Below are 22,247 nucleotides of genomic sequence, written 5' to 3' on the forward strand. Positions count from 1 at the left end.
TCCCCAGTGCCCACATAAAGGCAGATGCAAAAACTGCTGCAGGTAACTGGAGGTCATGTTTGTAGCAGTGGAAAGCCTTGACACACCCATTCTCTCTTTCTCCAACCCTTTCTCTCTTAAATAAACAAACAAACAAATAACTAATTATTTTTAATAGTTTCACAAGCCAAACAAAGTAAATAAAATCAATATTTTTCCACTTAAACATAGAAAATTAAACTTTATGCCTTAAATTTTTTAACTGTTTGAGGTTTCAAAGATGTGTGCGTGCACACACACACACTCATACACATATGCTCGTATATATAAACACTCAAATAATTTTTAAGAAATATTTTAATACCTCTATAGAGCAAAGTAAAATTCATGGAGAAATGGTAAGACACGCATGTTTCTTGGTTTAGTCAATTTTGTCTGCTTCCTTGTTTCTACTGGCTATCAATCTCCTATACCTCAGGACAGCAAGTTTAAAATTTTAGCATGTACTAGCATCTCCAACATACTCATTAAAAATATAGATTCCAGGCTGGAGAAATAGCTAATCAGTTAAGGTATTTGCCTGTGAAGCCAAAGGACCCAGGTTCAATTTCCAGGGCCCACATAAGCCAGATGCACAAGGGACACATGCATCAGGAGTTCATTTGCAGTGGCTGGAGGCCCTGGCATGCCCATTCTCTTTCTATCTGTATCTCTTCTCTCTCTCTCTCTGCTTGCAAGTAAATAAATTCTACACACACACACACACACACACACACACACACACACACAAACACACACGGAGAAAGAGAGAGAGAGAAATTCCTGAATTCTGCTGGAAGGATTCTGGGTCAATATGTTTGATATGAGCCTCAGAAGTCTGTCCTTCCTGTGGGTACCATAGGTAAGGTGGACTTGTGGTCCAGAGTGCCCCGCTGAGTTTGGCCTGTGACTTAGGAGAAATAGACTCACAAGCCCTCGCTTTCCTACAGATTTGGGCTTCTGAACACCATCAACCAGACCATTGAAATGATGTGGTTTTCAAGGGTCTGGTTTGGTCTGAGTCTCCTAAACAGTTCTGTAACAACCAGAGGGGCAGATCAGAGCCATCGCCTTATTTCCAGTCACGAAGTTAACTGCTATTTATGATAACAGTAAATGATTCAAGAGTACCAGGCAGTTAAAGAAATCCTTTTCAGATGTCTACCTACTCCTTCCCTCTTCCCCCAAAAAGAAGAGTCTCACCTTTGCATAGTCATGGTGGAAGTGAGCCATTTTCTTTTGGCCTTTAAGTTCAGATCCAGTGTCAAGAATGAGAAAGGATAGTGTGGGCAAAGTAGATACCTGTACTTTTTTTTTTATTTAATCCTGAAGAGGGGGCGGTCAATACGTTTACCTGGTTGCACAGTAGCTAGTTAGACACCAAGGCCATCTGAAAGCAAGGCACCACGCTGAGTGGCCAAGACCAAAGAGGTGGGGAAGGTGTGTCAACATTTTTTTTTTTTTTTTTACTGAATTTGCACTTACTTTGAAACAACCTTTAAAATACAACTTAGAAATGATCCCCTTATAATAGAGATTTTATAGCTGACAGACCCTAATTATTAAAAGGTTTTGTCATTTGTTTTTAATGTACAAATCCCATACATTTGTGATCACTGACAGAATCATTCAGAAAGGGAAAAAAAAATCATGAAATAGGTTTTATTCAACATCTACTTATCAATGGAGTTCCCCTTACTACTGAACTGGAGGCTATATGTGATTATTCTAAAGACATATCTGTGTCGATGGTTACACAGACCCTTTATTCTTTCCAGAACTTTTTGATGACCTTGCAAAGTAGCCAACAATCAAGTGCAAAGTCATCCAGAGTCACGCTGGAATGTTGTGACAAAAATCACAGGACGGCATGGGATTCATCCCATTCTGTCACTGCCCGACTGTGAAAAGCAGAAGTCAACGGAACCAAATGTCTGAGCCAGCACAGCGTGAGACACTTGAAACGCAGACACCACCATCCATGGGCTAGGGTCCTGCCATGGCATGAATCGAGGCGAAAGATAGAAGCATGTCAGCGAGACGTCTAAGAACAAGCCTTGCTGTGCTCTTCCTGGGCCTCTTGGGGGTCCTGGAGGCCCCTGCAATCTCGTGCAGAAATGAAGCAGGCAGAGCTGTGGACTGGTAGGTAAAAGAAATGGAGTGGCTGGTATATGTGTACAGGGTCAGTACCTGTGGTGACCCTAAGGGAAACTCCCCACCCCCCTGCTTCCTCCCTTAAGAAGAAAGGGACTTTAATTAAGCATGCCAGCGGGCTCAACTCCCAGACAGAGCCCACTTCGGAGTGGGTGAGTTGCCCCTGAGAAACAACGTGAGCAGCTCTTTGGGGCTTGAGTCACTGCTCAGTGCAGAGAAAAGCTGGGGTGCGGGGTGCAGAATGGAAGTGAGCTGACACTGACTGTCCTTGGTGATTTCCCTTCATGACACATGGCTATTCCTAACAGAGCCCTCCCAGCCTCTTTCCTGAGACTGACCGAACAGAGAACGCAGGGGACATTTTTCTGAAACTGAGGCATTCTCCATGTAGGGACAGGAAGGCTGGGCGGTACGCAGCCCTGTGTGGCTAACCTTGGTTCATCAGGCAGTGCCGACAGCTGTTGAAGTGGGTGAAAAGTCACTGGCCTGGGGTGCAGTGTCAGAGATGAGTCACAGCACTGCTTCCCTGCAGTCATGGATTCTCCTGACCTTACTTGCTTTTTGGCTCTGTGTGTGTGTGTGTGTGTGTGTGTGTGTGTGTGTGTGTGTGTGTGTGTGTTCCTTACCCAAGTGCATGTGGAGACCAGAGGAGACCGTTGAGTGCCCTTCTCTTATCCCTCGTCCTTGTATTTCCTTGCGACCAGGGTTTCTCCCTCAACCCAGACCCGCTGTCTGTCATTGAGCTCCAGTGATCCTCCAGTCTCTTCCCATTGCAGACTGGGCTTGCAAGCATGCACATCCATGCTCAGCTTTATTTTTCTTATTATTTATTTTTCTGGTTTTTTTCAAGATAAGGACTCACTCTAGCTCAGGCTAACCTGGAATTCACTATGTAGTCTCAGGGTGACCTCAAACTCATGGCGATCCTCTCTGCTTCCTGAGTGCTGGAATTAAAGGCATGAGCCACCACGCCCGGCATGCTCAGCTTTTTAACGTGGGTTCTGGGACGTCTAGCATGATGCACTCTCGCCTGAGGAGCCCTCAGGCTTAGGTAGCAAGTCCTCAAGCAATGAGCCATCTCCCAACCCTCCCTAATGGAGAAGAGAAGCAATTTGTGACTGAGCTGCTATAATTTACTAGGAAAGTTCAAGGGCACTGACCCTCCTGTCAACGCCAAAAAGCAATGGCATGTTCCCTCTCACATGTAAGGGATAAAAGCTGTAAATAAGAAGGAGTAAGAAGGATAAGGAAGATTTCACCTGAGCAGAGGACGAGGCTCAGTAGGACCAGGCTGCTAGGTAGACTGCTGCTCGGTAACAGCATATCCATTACGTTTCCTTTGCTGTGCCCTGTGGGGGTTAATTATAGGAGTCCTGTGATTAGAATGCATTTGCTTAGACCAGTGGCTCTCAAGTAAGGGGACTTTTGGCAATATCTAGAGACACTCTTGGTTGTCCACAACTTGGAGGTGCTACCATGTAACAGGTGGAGGACAGAGACCCTACAGTGCACATGCCTTCTCCCACGGCAAAGAATATCAACCTCAGAGTGTGAATGGAGCACACAGAGAAGCCGCATGTGCGGTGCGGCCCGACCACTTATCCTCGCTGGGAGGTAGCCAGAGGAGACGCCCACGCAGGGAAAAATGGAAATGGAAAGAAAAGGTCGACTTAATGTGTTGGATTTGGGTACAAATCCCAATGAAAGGTAGTCTGATAAGCAGAGGTTAGGAAGGTCGCTTGTGCCAGAGCTTCACGGTCACTTCCACTCTCCTCACAGCCCACACCCAAATTGCACACCCAGTGGTTAGCCCAGAGATGAGATGCCAAGTACTCATGGCAAAAGAGAATCCAAGACTTCTCCAATAAACAAATAACTTTGGGGGAATCCATGACTGCAGGGAAGCAGTGCTGTGACTCATCTCTGACACTGCACCCCAGGCCAGTGACCCTTCATCCACTTCAACAGCTGTCGGCACTGCCTGACGAACCAAGGTTAGCCACACAGGGCTGCGTACCGCCCAGCCTTCTTGTCCTGGCATGGAGAATGCCAAGCTGGCCTAGAATTTAGTCTTTCCTGCACTGCGACCATTGGGATTGTGGAAACACAGTGTTACTCTCAATACACATGCACCCCCATTGTGGGGGAGCCCCAGCCACCAGGCCAGCTAAGGTCTTAGAACATACCCACTTGGACTCATGTTTCCTTCCCTAGGGAAGAGTAAAGAAAGGGATAAAGAGGACTGAGGAGATGGCTCAGCAAATAAAGGCACACTTAGTTGGAAAAACTGTCAACCTGAGTTCAATTCCCCAGTACCCATGTAAAGCCAGTTGCTCAAAGTGATACATGTGTCTGGGAGTTTGTTTGCAGAGGCCTGGTGCGCTCATTCTCACACTCTCTCTCCCTTCCTTTCTCTCCCCCCCCCCATTTCCCTCTCTGCTTATAAATAATATTTTAACAGAAGATAACAAAGAGGCAGAGACCTTGACTGTTTCCTTTCCCTAGAGGCCTCTTGTCAAGCACATATAAGTGATGCACGCACTCACTTAACACCCAGGCTGCCACGGGAAAAGGTGGTACTCATTCATAACTAATTGCTTTTGTTAGGTTTGTCTTTTATAAGTTACCTAGAAGACAAGGCAAAGACTTTGGGGAAACTGGACTAGAGTACTTATACCTGGACTCTGCAACCCGAAGCTGGAGGAGGAGTGAGCGCCTGGTGAATTCCAGCAGGAGTGCTTTGGGAAGGACCTTACACCAGCTGCACGAAGCACATACGGCCAAGGTAGGTGCCAGTGACTTGTTCACTGGGATCAAGAGAATGCATAAAACCAGCCAGGCGTAGCACTACACGCATTTAATCCCAGCAATTGGGAGGCTGAGGTAGAAGGATCACCCTGAGGTCAAGGCCACCCTGAGAAGACAGAGTGAATTCCAGGTCAGCCTTATCAACTCACTCAACCCAACCCCAACCCCAGAAACTGGAAGTCAAAGCTAACTAGCTCAAAACTAGACCAGGACAAATACCAGAACCAACCTGAAAAAGACATAGAGAAATACGTCAGGCTGGGGAGATGACTTAGCAGTTAAGGCGCTTGCCTGCAAAGCCTATGTACCTAGGTTCGACTCCCCAGAACCCACGTAAGCCAGATGCACATGGTGGTGCATGAGCCTAGAGCTCGTTTGCAATGGCTAAAGACCCTCATGTACCCATTCTCTCTCACTTGCTGTAATAAATAAATAAAATAAAACATTTTTTAAAATTATTTATTTATTTATTTGAGAGTGACAGGCACAGAGAGAAAGACAGATAGAGGGAGAGAGAGAGAGAATGGGCGCACCAGGGCTTCCAGCCTCTGTAAACGAACTCCAGACGCGTGTGCCCCCTTGTGCATCTGGCTAACGTGGGGCCTGGGGAACTTAGCCTCAAACCGGGGTCCTTAGGCTTCACAGGCAAGCGCTTAACCGCTAAGCCATCTCTCCAGCCCTAAAACATATTTTTAAAAGAGAAATATATCACCATCATTCATAGTAATGCAAATTGTTGGTAACAGACCCAATGGCATCACTGGGCAAGGTGTGAACTAATTGGCTGCTGCAGTCTCCTCACTAGCAAAACTCTTGATAGTTCACTGAACACCTGTTCTCTTATGCATCCAATTGAAAATGGCTTGGGGAATCTCTCTCCTCCTACCAGCAATCTGGGAACATTATGCCACGAGTTATGGAGTGGTGGAGTTCCCTGGGTCTTCCTTTCAATTAATTACTTTCAAAAAGGTAGGCTTGGGCTGGAGAGATGGCTTAGCGGTTAAGCGCTTGCCTGTGAAGCCTAAGCACCCCGGTTCGAGGCTAGATTCCCCAGGACCCACGTTAGCCAGATGCACAAGGGGGCACATGCATCTGGAGCTCGTTTGCAGTGGCTGGAAGCCCTGGTGCGCCCATTCTCTCTCTCTCTCTCTCTCTGCCTCTTTCACTCTTGATCTCTCTCATATAAATAAATAAATAAATAAACAAAAAAAATTTTTTAAAGGTAGGCTGACAGCTAAGGCTTTAGTTTCAAGGGCCAGGAACTGAACCACCAGACATGGAGCTCAAGCCTGCTTCCTGGACTACATCATGTGATGAGCTGACCAGCCAAAGACCCAAGGAAGAAGGCCTGCTGCCTCAGTGTGGGCAACCACCCAGTAGTCCGGGCTCCATCTGTCGCACAGCAACTGCTTTCCAGCCAGAGGTGACAAATTAAACCAACCAGTAATTAACACACAATTTCACTCATGTAGGCACTTCCTAACACTAACATATAAATGCATAACATAACTGTGTTCCCGTGATACAGCAGACTGGGTGCTGGGCTTTTACATGTTAGGTAATTTAATTCCCACCACGAGATTGCTTTGGCCTCTGGTGACACTGCACGTCTACTTGAATATACATTCAGAATATGCAGGGAGCTGCCTTTGTGTGTGAGGGTGCTCATTTTATTTGCCTGCCATTAGGTGCAGCCTTGTAACAAAATTACAAAGCTTAAACAACTTTGCAGGCTGTTGCAGAACATGTGATGTGCCAAGCACTACTCTAGGTGTTTTTGAAAATTATTTAATCTCAACAACAACCCTGTTTTGAATAAGCAGGCTGTTATATGAAATGAAAAGTGCCTGAAGCTACCCCTGCTTTCCAAGGTTGGGGGTGGGAGCGGCGAACACAGCCCATCAGTGAGAAAATAAACACCTCCCATTGCTCTCCACCCATCCCAGGGACTTCCGGGGGCATCTTTGTCAAGGCGCTGGTATTCACCATAGCCAGCTGTCTGGCAGAATCCAGTAATGAGCTTGTGGTGTGCAAAGGCAGAGCCTTGGGAGGAAGAATTAAACTGCTTTGCAAAACAGAGCTGGTTTCATAGCTTGCGTGGTGCTGGCTCGTGCCTGCAAGGAGGCTAAGACACAAGGATTACTAAGCGTTGGAGGCCAGCCTGGCTGCACAGCAAGTTTCAGGATAGTCTGAGCTATAGAACAAGACTGTGTCTTTAAAACAAAAATAATAGAAGGAATCAATGGCTTTTCACAAGTGTGAGAAAGACAGAGGGGGGTTGGACTTGGGGGCCTCTCAGGCTTTCTTATCTTTAGCAAACCTGCTCACACACGGTGCCTTGGCCAATTGGTTCTGGGAGGAAGACGTCAGGAAAGGGGCTGCTTTCCCTGTGTGATTGGCGTGGAGCCAAAAGAAAGTAAGAGCAGCAGGGGTGTGTAAGAGAGACGGGGTGATCCTTGGAGGTTGGAACTATGTGCCAGCATGAACTGTAAGAAACTTCTCAGGCCCTGACCTGGAATCGAACGTCAAAGAGTAGAAATGTAAGATCAGACCAACTGATGTCAAGGAGATGGAGGCCAATAGCTGGGTTGCATTGGGACTCATTCTCTCCGTTTACCTTTGCAAATAAGAGCCTTCCACAGACCCTAACAACACTGGTCAGACTAACCCGCAGCTGCTTATACTCACCCTGCTCTGTCTCCTGCTAGGCTACAGTCAGGGGCCAATCCTCACTTGCCAATATTTAGCAGTCAAAACAATACTCAGTATATGGGTTAAAGAAATAAAACTGTCATATATTTATATGACAGGACCTCCCAAGCTAGACTTTTAAGATAAATGTTTTATTTTTATTTTATTTTGGCAATTTCATACATGCCAATAATGTATTTCAATTATGTTCATCTTCTCATCACCCTGCCTTATGCCCCTCCTATGCCCAGTAAGCCATTTATTCTTCCAAACTTGTTCCTGTATTTTCCCAACCTTCCTACTTTCATGGTTGATTTTCTTTCTTTCACACTATGATCAGATAAGCATCTCTGCCAAGCTGGTCTTGAACTTGCAATCCTGCCTTAGCCACCTAAGTATGGGAATTACAGGCATGTTTCAGCCACACCCAGCCCGTCTATGCCTAAGTCTGTGCTCTTTCCCCTTTGTCAATAGCCTCTTTTTCCATCAAGGCTGCAAACAATCTAGTCTTAGTTGGCTGTAACATGCCTGGTTTGAAAAATAAATATCATCTAGTATAATAAAGATTCTCACAGGATCTTCCCTGCATGTGACACCCCAAAGATGCACCAGTGGCCTCTTTACCACATTCAGTGCCAGCTCATAGACTGTCATTTCTCCAGAGAAGGATGACACAGTGCCATTCTGTCACGGTGACGGACTGTAGGAGATGAGGCTGAGGAAACAGCTTACCGGCTCTTGAGTATGCCAAACGAAAGTAGCCACAGGCAAGGCAGGACCTTTTAAAGTGTTTCAAATTATATTAAATAACTAAGTAACTGCAAGTGAACCATTATTACTTTTCTTTCTGGGAGAAAGGTAAGGGCTTTAAAAAAAAAAAAAAGAGCTGATTTGTTCTTTTCTAATTTTATTATGTCAGTAGATTTTTCAATATCAACATCATTGACTTCAAATAAAAGTCATTTTGATCCAGATAGAATGAAACCACCTAGAACAGGTCTAAACAAGTGTCCAGAACATGTCAAAAAGACACTAAGAAAATCATCGCTTTATAGTGATATAGAGATTTGGCTAGCTCTTTGGGGAACTGACTCATTTTGACTTATCAAAAGTAATCCAGTATCACACATTAAATTTCACCGCTTTTTCTAAGGAGGGAATTGTCAAGTGAGGAAGATGACGTGGCAAGAGGAACGGGCTGAAGATAAAAACCTCTCGTGGCAGAGAGGAAGGGAACAGATAATGAAGAATCCTGGTTCAATCCAAAGCTGTGACCAGTCAGTGAGACCCAAGGCGGGCAGAGGTCAGAGGAGGACAGCCTGCTCTGCACCGTGCCTATAATATCAATGGAAAAAACCCTGGTGTGATCCTTGGCTGGTAGCTCCCACTTCGTTTCCTGAACAAATAATTCAGAACTCTTTTATAATACACTGGTTGCTTAATCAAAAACCTGTTCCCAAAACAGCCAAGACAAATGGAATTATCACCGTCACACACAGATCATCTTGCAAAGAGCTCCTGTCACATGAGCCAGAACCATCCATGGTTGAGAATGGCTTCCTCCCCACCCATCCATCTTATCCAGTACCAAATGCATATTGATAGAAAGCTGCCTATTAGGAGAATGGGTGACTTCTCATGTGTATTAATGAAAGCTTTCTATTGTGGGCTAGATAGCTATAGAAATAGTGTGAGCAATTGTGAGATTGTTTATGCCATTATAACCCTAATATATTCCTACAGAGTAACAACACAGCCTATCTTATGTACAATGATGGCATCCCCAAGTCTATGAATTACAGCAGAAATTATGGACACACCAAAGGTATGACAATGGCTCTTGATTCTCTTTCCTATTAGAAATCAACATCTTCTTAAACCTTTCATGTTGAATAGTTTAACATTCCTAACTAAAAAAGATAGTCTTCATGTTTAATGTTTTATTTTAGTTTATTAAAGTGTATGAGTTTTGTGCAATGGGTAGTAAAATAATTTAAAATAATTTTAACATAGTAATGCTCCTTTCATAAACTCCAGTGGCTCAAATACCAGCCAGACTGTGTCTACACATGTAAATATACATATACATACATATCACACTAGTAAGGCTGTATATATGCATATGCATACTTTTTAGCTAGGTTTACTTTTAAAAAATAATTTTTATTTATTTGAGAAACACAGAGAGTGTGGTGTGTGTGTGTGTGTGTGTGTGTGTGTGTGTGTGTGCACCAGGGCCTCCTGCCACTGCAAATGAACTCCAGACACATGCACCATTTTTGCATCTGATACTATTCACCTGGGCAGTCAGGCTTTACAAGCAAACACTTGTAACCACTGAGCCATCTCTCCAGCTCTAGGTTTATTCTTTTGACAGTGGGAATTGAATCTAAGGCAAGCACTCTACCACTAGCTACATCCCCCGACTTGTTTTCAGTTTTCATATTGAAGCAGGTTCTCCCTAGGTTGTCCAGCCTGGTCTTTAACCTGTGTTCCTCTGGTCTGAACCTCCCAAGTAGGGAAGAGGGCAGGTTGTGTCATGAGGCATGGCTTAGTAATGTCTATTGAGTTATAATTGACATTGACTAAAATCCACTTTTTAAATATCCTTCAGGATGTTATTATTATTAATATCCTTTTTAATCATAAATAAGCTCATTATTCAAAATGCCTAAATTTGATTTTGTCCTTGACCTCCACAAAGAGTCCAGAATGGTCACATATGTCACCAAAGCAGAATTATGTGATGAATGAAATAAACACAATGACCACAGACCAAAGTCAGTTGGAAATATTAACGCTAAGCTATTGACAACTTTTTTCTGGACTTGGACTTTGTTTGGTGGTCATACTGTGATTCAATAATGTGAGGAGGATCTTTCTTAACATTTCTGTTTTTGATACAGCGTCTCCTGTTTCCCAGGCCAGCCTCTAACTTATTATTAAGCGAAGGCTGACCTTCAGTTCCTTATCCTCCTGCCTCTGCCTCCCAAGTACATATGAGGCATTTCTCAGTATTGGATTCTTTGAAGTGAAAATTCAGTCTTTATAACGTGCAACTCTATTTGAGATAAACATTTCTGAGTGGTAGAAGGTGATTATCATTATGGCATATTGTCTATACTTATGGAAGTTGTCAATAAAAATTAAAAATATATCCAGCATGGTGGTGCACGCCTTTAATCCCAGCACTCGTGAGGCAGAGGAAGGAGGATCTCCATGAGTTCGAGACCACCCTAAGACTACATAGTTAATTCTAGGTCAGCCTGGACCAGAGATAGATCCTACCTCAAAAAAACAAAAATTAAAAATATAGACATATTTTGAAATGTATTTTAAAGAGTTTTCATGTAATAATAATTTATATATATATTGTTGCATGTGGTTATTATACAGTCATCTTTATTATAATAATCTTTGTCATTTTGCTATTAACAAACTATGTGTATATATGTACATATTATAGAAAATTCAAACTGCAGGTAGAAAAAAATCTGTATTCACACTTAATACTACCTTGGTACTTTTTCATTTTCTTTATTTTTAAGTTGCCATTTTCCTTTTTTCAAATATTTTTATTTATTTGAGAGAGCGAGTGAGAGAGAGAGAATATGGGAATGCCAGGACCCTTTCCACTGCAAACACAAATTCCAGGTAGATAGATCCACTTTGTGCATTTGACTTTATATGGGTACTGGGGAATCAAACCCAGGCCAGCAGGCTTCACAAGCAAATTCCTTTAGCTACTGAGCCATCTCCCCAGCTCTCAACCCTTTGTACTTTTTCTAAGATGCTTATTTTAGAACATTTTATCATATTGTTATTAATTATTAATTATAGGTTTAATAGAAATATGGTAAAATTATAAATATTAATAATTAAAATTATTGTTATTAAGCTGGGTATACTGATATATACATGTAATACCAAAATTTAAGAGAAGGTGGAAGCAGGAAGAACAGGAGTTCAAAGTTATCCTCAGATACATGAGACCCTGTCTCAAAAAAAACCCTAATTAACCTTATTATATAATTATTATATATATTATATCATATATATTATATTATATAATTATTATTTTTTCAACCCTCTTTTTATTTTTTGATTTTTAGAGGTAAGGTCTCACTCTAGCCCAGGCTGCCCTGGAATTCACTGGTTACTCTCAGGGTGGCCTCAAACGCACGACAATCTTCCTACCTCTGCCTCTCAAGTGCTGGGATTAAAGGCATGTGCCACCACGCCCGGCCTCAACTCTTCTTCAACTTAATATATCATGAATAACTTCTATAGCAATCAACATTCTGCAGGGGGTTCCAAGTTTAAATGCCTTCAAGGGCAGACAGTTGATGCCAGCTGATGCAGTTGGCACAACCAGTAGGTAACTGCAGGGTACATACACAGTCTTGGGGGTCAATTATGATTTGCACGGATGCATTTTTCAGGATATGCTAGAAATTAGTATTTGTGAAATATCCCCCCCCCCACCCGCCAGAGATTTAAAGGTTGGCAGTGGATTCGGTTTTTATGATACACTGAAAACTTAATGTATCAGGAAGGTGCATTTGACCATGGACTGATAATTTGCAACCTCTGATAAAGAATATAATTTGTGGGGCTGGAGAGATGGCTCAGCAGTAAAGGAACTTGCCTGAAAAGCCTAACCACGTGGGTTTGATTCCCTAGTACTCATATAAAGCCAGATGCGAGTGGCACATGTGTTGGAGTCCATTTGCAACTGCTAAAGGCCCCGGCGTGTCAGTATATTCTCTCTCTCTCTCTCTCTCTCTCTCATCTATCTCTATCTCTCCTTGCAAATAAATGAATTTAAAATATTTTTTAAAAAAATTTACAAAAGGCAGGCATGGTGGCACATGCCTTTAATCCCAGCACTTGGGAGGCAGAAGTAGGAGGATCACTATGAGTTCGAGGCCACCCTGAGGTGACATGGTGAATTCTAGGTCAGCCTGGGCTAGCGTGAGATGCTACCTCGAAAAAAAAATGAATTACAAAAAAAAATAATCATAATACAGTTTGTAACCAAGCATAGTGGCCCATGCCTATGAGGCTGAGGTTGGAAGACTGTCATGAGGTTGAACCCAGCCAGGGCTACATAGTCAGTGCAAGCCAGCCAGGCTACAATGTGTTACTGTGTCTCAAAAAAGAAACAAAGCAAGGGGCTAGGGGGATGGCTTGGTGGGTAAGGTGCTTGCCACACAAGCATGGGCAACCTGAGTCCAGATCGCGATGGCGTGTGACATAACCCCAGCAGAGGAGAGGCTTACTGGCTAGCTAGTCTAGATGACCTGGAGAGCTGTAGGGTTAACAAGAGACCCTGTCTCAAAGAACAAGGTGAGCAGAGATTGGGGAAGACCCCAGATGGCAACCTTTGGCTTCCACATGCCTTGGCACGCCTGAACATTCACACCTACACACACACACACACGCACACGCACACGCACACATATGAGCATTCATACACTCTGCATGCACACCACATGCACATGCAAAAGAAGAGAAGGGGGAAAATGAAAATTATACTTTATGGTGGTCAAATGTCATGAGCACTAAAAGCTTTATGGTCCCTGTTTCCCTCGTGATAGCGCAGTTAACCTGGAGCCCGGCAGTTCTCATAATGCGCCACATTCTGCAGTCTCTCCTCCAGCAGCCTCCGACCACCACTCCTCCTCGAGCCTATTCGCTGCTGTAAGGGCTGGAGAGAAAGAAAACCGGGTACAATGTGAAGTTGGAGGAGTTCACTTTTCCCACAGGCACCCCAAAGAGATATCTGGGGCCTTTGCAGTCATGCAAGGGAGCTAGGGTTCCAGCAGTCAGCGCGTTCATCTGGCGAGAGGCGCACCAGAACGTCACGTAGCCCTGTTAGGCAACAGAACTTGCAACATTTTCCACTTGGCCATTGATTGATTCCATTTCCACCAGAGTGTGCTTTCCGAAAGTCTTGCCCTTTAAAGAAGAGCTAATTAGCTGGCATTTGGGTTTCCACTACGACAAACAAAGCCCACCTGAGTGGATTTTATATTGGCATGTCATATGCTGACACAGTTTAGGAGAGAGATAGCGTTTTGTTTCTGATCAGTCGTTAGCCAGGGACTGACCCACAGAAACATGGATGCCACCTTGCCTGCTCTGGCAAGATGAACTCCTGTCTGATCCAGTGTCATCCAAAATGGTTGGATGACATCGACTCCCCGGCAACAGCTTCCTGCTTCTTCCCCAGACTGAGCACACCGGGCTGGGCCTTCCCGAGTCACCCTCCTGAGCCCACAACCAACCAATCAAGTCTCTCCCTCACTCACCTCCGTCTGATGGTGAGGCTTATTCCATGACGGTTAACATAAATGGGCCTGAGGGTGTGTGTGTGTGTGTGTGTGTGTGTGTGTGTGTGTGTGTGTGTGTGTGTGTGTGTTGCATGACCCTTCTTTCTCCCTTGTGCAAGCTCTTGCCCCTTGAGCCTGTTGGCTCTTCTGACCTCTCTTGGCCCCCTGGCCCCTCTCCTTCTACTCTGTGAGCCCCTATGTGAGGACATCCTCTTGGTCCCCCCACCTTTCCAGCCTGTCTGGCAAGGAGAGAATTTCTCTATCCCTGGGTGACTCCCTACTTTGCTCTGCATGTGTGCCAACCCCTTCCCCAGAGACCTTTCTCCTGGAGAAGGATCTTCCTCTGTGCCCTCAGAGTGGCCTCAGTCTCACAGAGATCCTCCCACCTGGGCCTGCCGAGTACCATGATTGAAGGCTGTGCACCACCACGCCCCACTGAGGGACCTTTCTCTCTCTCAGAGGGTTTCTTGGTCTCTCCCCTGCTTAGGCTTCCCTGCTTGCCTGCCTTCTTAAAATCTCTTGCAGGGCGTGATGGCGCACACCTTTAATCCCAGCACTCAGGAGGCAGAGGTAGGAGGATCACTGTGAGTTTGAGGCCACCCTGAGACAACATAGTGAATTCCAGGTCCACCTGGGCTAGGGTGAGACCCTACCTCAAAAAACTCAAACAAAAAAAAATGGGGGGGCTGGAGAGATGGCTCAATGGTTAAGGCACTTGCCTGCAAAGCCTAAGGATCCAGGTTCAATTCCTCAGATCCCACGTAAGCCTGATGCACAAAGTAGTGCATGCATCTGGAGTGCATTTGTAGTGGCTGGAGGCCCTGGCACACACCCCCCAAAAAAATCTCCCTAAAATAAATGTCATAATTCGTAATTTAGCCTCCTCTGAATCCATATTTTCAATTCAATAACTTGGACAAGGGTCCAAAGTTGGGGCTCATGAGCTTGGGAGTGGGGGTCGCCTACACCTTTATGGAGTTCTAATCCCTTCCAGGACTCCAACCCTGCATCAATGTCAACTAGAATGTCTAGTTACCACACCAAAACTTACCCAAAGGGCTGTGTTTTTAGTGGTTAAAAATACTTGCAAATTCTGGGCTGGAGAGATGGCATAGCGGTTGAGCGCTTGCCTGTGAAGTCTAAGGACCCCAGTTCAAGGCTCGATTCCCCAGGACCCACGTTAGCCAGATGCACAAGGGGGCGCATGCGTCTGGAGTTCGTTTGCAGAGGCTAGAAGCCCTGGCATGCCCACTCCCCTCTCTCTCTTTCTGCCTCTTTCTCTCTCTGTCTGTCACTCTCAAATAAATAAATAAATAAATTTTTTAAAAATTTTAAAAAAAGAAAAAAAAATACTTGCAAATTCTGTCAGCCTGGGTTCAATTTCCAAGCCACATAAGCCAGGCCAGACACAGTAAGTGCCATAACACATTGTGTTCATTTGCAGCTGCAAAAGGCCCTGGCATGCCCATACATACACACACATGCACCTATGTGCATACAAATAACTAAATGAAAACTACAAAGGAACTGAGTGGTGCACGCCTTTAATCCCACACAGAGGTAAGAGAATCATTGTGAGTGTGAGGCTACCCTGAGGCTACATAGTGAATTCCAGGTCAGCCTAGCCTAGAGCATGAGCCTACCTTGAAAAAACAAACAAAGAATAGAAACTGAAAAGTGAAGTGTTTAAAATATGTTTACAAACACAGATAGTCAAAGATGCCTATTGGAGAAGGTTCTTTTTGACATGTCACAAACTGATGAAAATTTTTGTATTTTTTTTTGGGGGGGCGGGCTTTGATTTTAGTAGCTCTGGCAATTTTTACTGAATAAGGAAACTTTAACCTGCCTTCCGTATGGGCAACACCCCTTTGCCTCTCTTATCAGAATTGGGGGGGGGGGGCATCTCCAACAAATGAACATCATTCTCCTTAAACAAGGTGCTGTGAGTACCTTTTTTCATTTGACATTGCTTCTTTTAAAAAAAAAATTATTTATATAGAGATAGAGAGACAGCAGTCAGAAAATGGGCATGCCAGGGCCTCCAGCCACTGCAAATGAACTCCAGACACATGCGCCACTTTGGGCATCTGGCTTTATGTGGGTCCTGAGGAGCCAAGCCCAGGTCCCCGTCATGAGGCTTTGCAGACAAGCACCTTAACCACTTAGCCATCTCCCCAACCCCCAAGATCGCTTCTTTAACCCTGAAGCAGGCTTTTGAAAAGAGCTCAGCTGCTCAGCAGTGAAGACAGTTGCAAGAACTTGCCAAGTGACTCTGTAATTTAACAAGGCCAAAGTCTTAATTTGACAAATTTACATTCTGACCAAACAAATTTTCCTCGTAATTTCAACATACATTTCCTCTAATCTCTATTTTACATTTTTATATATTAGAGGAAGGAAGTGAGACAGAGAGAAAGAGGCTGACAGAGAGGGAGTGTGTGTGAGTACGGGTGCATGCGGTTTGAATGTAAATGGCCCCGAAGACTCTCATATTTTTTAAAGAGCTATTTTATATATTTTCATTTATTGACTTGCAAGCAGAGAGAGTCAGAGAGGGAGAGAGTATGGGTGCAAGAAGTCTTCCAGATACTGCAAATATATTCCAGATGCATGCGCCACTTTGTGTATCTGGCTTTATGAAGGAACAGGTCATTAGGCTTTGCAGGCAAGTGCCTTAACCACTGAGCCATCTCTCCAGCTCTGACTCAGGGATGTTGATTAAGGTTCCAACTGAAGTCTCTAGAAGGCAGAGCCCTGCTAGCGGTGAGCCACTGGAGGGTGGCTCTTGAGTTCAGCCCCACTAGGTGTGCAGAGAGCCAGCTTCAGCTCTGGCTGATCATGGCTGTGAAAGGATAGAGGTGAGCCAGCTTCTTCCACCATGAGGGAGCTTCCCCTGGAATCTATAAGCCTTTCCTCCCATAAGCTGCTTTTGGTTGGGTGTTTGTCCCAGCAACAAAAAAAGAAACTATGCCGGGCGTGGTGGCGCACGCCTTTAATCCCAGCACTCAGGAGGCAGAGGTAGGAGGATTGCCGTGAGTTCAAGGCCATCCTGAGACTCCATAGTGAATTCCAGGTCAGCCTGGGCTAGAGTGAGACCCTACCTCAAAAACACACACAAAAAAAAGAAAAGAAAAGAAAAGAAAAGAAAAGAAAAGAAAAGAAAAGAAAAGAAAAGAAAAGAAAAGAAAAGAAACTACAGCAGTGTGCCAGGGCCTCTAGCCTCTGCAAACAAACTCCAGACACATGTGCCACTTTGGGCATCTGGCTTTACATGGGTACTGGGGGATCAAACCTGGGCCATCAGGCTTTGAACGCAAGCACCTTTAACCACTGAGCCATCTCTCTGGCCCTCCTCTTAACTCTTCACAGGGTGGTTCCCCTCTGGTGACAGTGGCTTATGATCAGGAAGGGAGCATTGCAACATACATCTGAACTGTTATTGAAAACTGAACACAATGTCATGATTATGCACCTAAGAAAACATTAGCCACAGGCAGAAACAGGCTTACTTGTTACAGTTTTGAATCCTATGTTAAAGGGAGCTTTGTTTCCCCAAATTAACTATGTTCAACTTATCTTTGGCAGGTCTCCTGCTGTGGAACAGAATCCAGGGGTTCTGGCTGCTTCACTCCATTCCAGGGTTTCCTCCAGTCCCGGAAGAAGGCTATGAGTACCCATCCACAGGAAGACGAAACGGACAGAGTGGCATCTGTGTAACCTTCAAGTACAGCCAGTTCGAAGCAATAGGTAACGCAGGAATCCACAGAGTGGAGGCAGCACCGTAAAAGAAGGAAGCCGGACATTCTTACCTGGCTGGGGAGATGGCTTAGTAGTTAAGGTGCTTGTCTGCAAAGCCTAAGGACCCAGGTTTCATTCCCCAGTGCCCATATGAAGTCAAAGTGGTGCATGAATATGGAGTTTGTTTGCAATGGCTGGAGGCCCTGGCATATCCATTCATTCTCTCTCTCTCTCTTTCCCTCCCCCTCTCTCTGTTTGCTTGCAAATAAGTAGATAAGTAAAAAGAAGAAGGAAGTGAGGCCAGGTATAGTGGCACGTGCCTTTAATTCCAGCACTCAGGAGGCAGAGGTAGGAGGATCACTGTGAGTCTGAGGCCAGCCTGGGACTACAGAGTTAGTTCCAGGTCAGTCTGGGTTAGAGTGAGACCTTATGTCAAAAATAAAATAGTAAAAAGCCGGGCGTGGTGGCGCACGCCTTTAATCCCAGCACTTGGGAGGCAGAGGGAGGAGGATCGCCGTGAGTTCAAGGCCACCCTGAGACTACATAGTGAATTCCAGGACAGCCTGAGCCAAAGTGAGACCCTACCTTGAAAAACCCCCCCAAAAAAATAAATAAATAAATAAAATAGTAGTAAAAAATAAATAAATAAAATAAAATAGTTGTAAGAGGGAAATGTGCATCACTCTAACTGTTAATCTATTCGTACCACTCTGGTGTTAGATTTAACGATAGCACTGCCATGGTAGACCCATGGGCAGGCTTCCCTATCTGGGCCTCAGTTCCTGATCTGCCAATGACATTGTTGGACTTGACCAGGGGCCAGAGTTGCGATTGAATTCAAGTAGGTAACAAAACGGGGTGAGACTGACAGATGTATGAATACTGGGGTCAGTGACAAACTGGGGTGTTAACTTTCCCCTGGGTGGCTTCACAGGCCTCAGTGCCTTCACATTATGACTCTGCGGGAATACAGCCTCCTGATTACAGATGTCTATAAGTTTTCATGAAGAACCAGAAACTGTGTGTGTGTGTGAGAGAGAGAGAGATCCCATTTTTTTAAATATAGGCTGAATCTTATTTAAAAAAAATTTTTTTTTTTTTTTGCAGACCAAATGTTGCCTCTTCTCTGCCAACATCACACCTCTGAGCCAGATAAACTTCTTTTAAGATCTCAAGCACAAATAGCCCAAAATACTTATATCTGGCAGGCTACGGTGTGGGAGTAGGAGAATAAGGAACATCATCTCAGCCCTCACTTTCTCCTAAGGAAGATGCCAAACCATGGTGGGGAGTACCTCGCCTCCACATACAAGAGGGTTAAGAAATGGTTCTTGGGTTGGTTAAGGTGCTTGCCTGCAAAGCCAAAGGACTCATGTTCAACTCTCCAGATCCCACATAAGCCAGACCCACAAAGGTGAAGCAAGCGCAAGGTCTTACATGCCCACTAGGTGGCGCATCTGGAGTTCGGTTGCAGTAGCTGAGACCCTGGGCCAATTCTCTCTCTCTCTCTCTCTCTCTAAAAGAAAAAAAAAAAAAGCAAATCGTTCTCACCAAATTTTCATCTTAGGATCAGGACCACTGAGGTTTCAGGTAGTGAAGCCCCTGGTCTGACAAGCTGAGTTTGCACACTGGTGAGAAAGCTGGGCATTACAGAGGTAAGGTGTGCAGGCTAAGTGGTAATCACTCTTCAAGCTTGTGGTGGGTTACAAGAGTGCTCTACGTGTGGTTTTTAGTTTTGGTTTTTTCTTTTTTCTTTTTTTTTTTTTTTTTTTGGTTTTTCGAGGTAGGGTCTCACTCTGGTCCAGGCTGACCTGGAATTAACTCTGTCATCTCAGGGTGGCCTTGAACTCATGGCAATCCTCCTACCTCTGCCTCCCGAGTGCTGGGATTAAAGGCGTGCGCCACCACGCCCGGCTCGGTTTTGGTTTTTTCAAGGTAAGGTCTTGCTGTAGTTTGGCCTCGCCTGGAATTCACTATGTAGTCTCAGGCTGGCCTCTAACTCGCGGTGATCCTCCTACCTCTGCCTTCTGAGTGCTGGGATTAAAGGCGTGCGTCACCACGCCCAGCCTAGTGCTCTACTTTTATATTTGTAGAAATAAGAGGAAAAGAAACTATTTGCCTCTAAGGCAGTATTATCTGGATCTGAATGTTAACACCAGATCTGAGCTCTTTAACCATGTAACAAAAAGCCCCAGTTAATTTGTGTATAAAATAAGGATAATGGCAACAATATAATTTGCCTAATAACATGGCTCTGAGGATTAAATGAGTAAATCAATAGAAAATATTGGGAAAGTTGGAATGTCCCATAGGTGTAATTACTTTAACTAAATGGCATTTAAAGGTAAATGCTTTTGAAAAGAGTATGCCCATGCTTGGAGATCTTTTGTCTTGTTTGTCTGCTTTTTAAAAAAATTTTATTTATTTATTTGAAAGCAGAGAGAGAGGGACAGAGAGAATGGACATGCCAGGGCCTCCAGCCACTGCAAATGAACTCTAGATGCATGTACCCCTTTGTGCATCTGGCTTGACATGGGTAATCAAACTTGAGTCATCAGGCTTTGTAGGGAAGCACCTTAACTGCTGAGCCATCTCTCCAGCCCTTATTTTATTATTTTTTTTAGTCTGCAAAAGATGTATAATTTCAGTAAGCATTCCTACTTGTGTCTAAGTTCTCAACCTTATTGTTTCTTGATTTAGATTCTCAGCTCTTGGTCACTAACCCAAACATCTACTGCTGTTACATCCCAGCCACCTTTCACCAGGAGCTCGTCCACATGCCCCGGCTGTGCGCCAGGTCTAGCTCGTCAAAGAGCCCTGCCCGGCACCTCACCACGCTCCAGTCGGCCCAGGGAAAAAACTTCCTCCATTTTGCAAAGTCAGATTCTTTTTCTGACGGTAGGAGAGACCATCATCAAATTATATGTTATATAACTTGCAATTGGAGTCAGTACAGGTTACTTAGAGAATATATTCTGGTTATTTGGGGAAAGAAATAGGAAAGAAGGGAGAGATGGAGAAGAAAAAAGAAAAGTGCAGGATCACTCAGAGTTCTCCCTCTGCTCACACAGTGGTGTCGGGAGCACCAGGAAGCAGTTGGAAGCCTCTGCTGGCCGTAAGGCCATAGCTGTCTCTTCTGTATAACTGCTTTGAGCCTTGAGTCCTACAAAAGCCCACACCTTTCTTCCACAAAGAGATCAAAACACCCCAGAGAAGAAATTACTTCAATACTGTACTTCCGCCACTCCTCACCAATCTTATCTGTTTTCTTTCCTACCAGCTTGTTACCTCTCCAAGAGACACCATAAATCTCCTATGTAACCCTTGCTAGCCTCAAAATACCATGTCCCCTTGATGTGTTCTGCCTCTTTCAGTCTCCCACTGCTACAGATTTCTTCTTGGTACCATGCAAGCATGTCTAAAAACCCTACCCAAGGGCTGGAGAGATTGCTTAGTGGTTAAGGCATTAGCTTGAAAAGCCAAAGGACCCAGGTCCTATTCCCCAGGACCCACGCTAGCCAGATGCACAAGGAGGCACACGCATCTGGAGTTTGTTTGCAGTGGCTGGAGGCCCTGGAATGCCCATTCTCTCTCTCCCTATTTCTCTGTCAAATAAATAAAAATAAAAATAAACATTTTTAGAGACCCTACCCAATTCTGAACTGCTTATTTCTCCAACCCCTTCCCCTCGATTTCTTTTGAAAAACTTCCCAGCCTTTGCTTGCTCTGCTCACTGAAACTCTTGCTTCCTTCTGTCTGTAAACATCCATCTCTCCCCAGCCACCAACTGCTGTCTTAGAGGACCTTTCCTGGCTATTTTAGCCTTCTTTCTTCTTTAATACATTGCATGCAATTGCTGGATCCCAAGCGCATGTCAGGCACAAGAGATACAAAACCTAACAGAACAATAACAGTCACTGCTTGAGCCTGGCATTGTTAGGACTCTGTCCTTTCTGGTGTCTCCCCTTCATGGATTTGGGGGTGTTCACAGTCTCTTGGTCTTTCTTCCACTATTTATTGATTGATTGATTGATATTTTAGAGAGAGTGAGACAGAGAGAGAGAATTGGCCCGCCAGGGCCTTAGCCACTGCAATAGATCTCCAGACACTTGCACCACCTAGTGGGCATGTGCCACTTTCAGCTTGCCTCACCTTTATGCATCTTGCTTATGTGGGATCTGGAGAGTTGAACATGGGTCCTTAGGCTTTGCAGGCAAGTGCCTTATCTGCTAAGCCATCTCTCCAGCCCTCTTCCACTCTTCTGAAATCCCTTCTTCTAGCTCCTCCTCCCCTGATTACTCTTCAGGTGATTAGGTCATACGGTGGTTTTCCAACTTGTCTCATCTCAGTACACGTACTGTGCCTGGGCAAGTTCTATAGCCCCCAGGCGATTCGCCAGTCAGTCTCTACCCTCTGCTTCCACGCTCATCCCTGCTGACTACACTCTGTACTAACTCCGCAGTGAGTGCAGTGTTTGCCCAGAGGTGTTAAGCCATGCCA

General features: G+C 44.7%; 1 protein-coding gene across 1 annotated transcript in view; it reads left to right on the top strand.

Moving 5' to 3' along the window:
* Window positions 1–22,247, top strand: part of Dnase2b (deoxyribonuclease 2 beta) — a 28,157-nt gene that overhangs the window by 4,783 nt on the left and 1,127 nt on the right. The window contains exons 2-6 of the mRNA XM_004653751.2: window positions 1,797–2,160; window positions 4,780–4,957; window positions 9,415–9,496; window positions 17,595–17,756; window positions 20,448–20,645. Of these exons, the coding sequence (XP_004653808.2) occupies window positions 2,048–2,160; window positions 4,780–4,957; window positions 9,415–9,496; window positions 17,595–17,756; window positions 20,448–20,645 (733 nt within the window). The 5' untranslated portion in view covers window positions 1,797–2,047. The remainder of the gene's footprint in view (window positions 1–1,796; window positions 2,161–4,779; window positions 4,958–9,414; window positions 9,497–17,594; window positions 17,757–20,447; window positions 20,646–22,247) is intronic.

The sequence above is a fragment of the Jaculus jaculus genome, chromosome 19, assembly GCF_020740685.1.
Source record: "Jaculus jaculus isolate mJacJac1 chromosome 19, mJacJac1.mat.Y.cur, whole genome shotgun sequence".
NCBI classification, from domain to species: Eukaryota; Metazoa; Chordata; class Mammalia; order Rodentia; family Dipodidae; genus Jaculus; species Jaculus jaculus.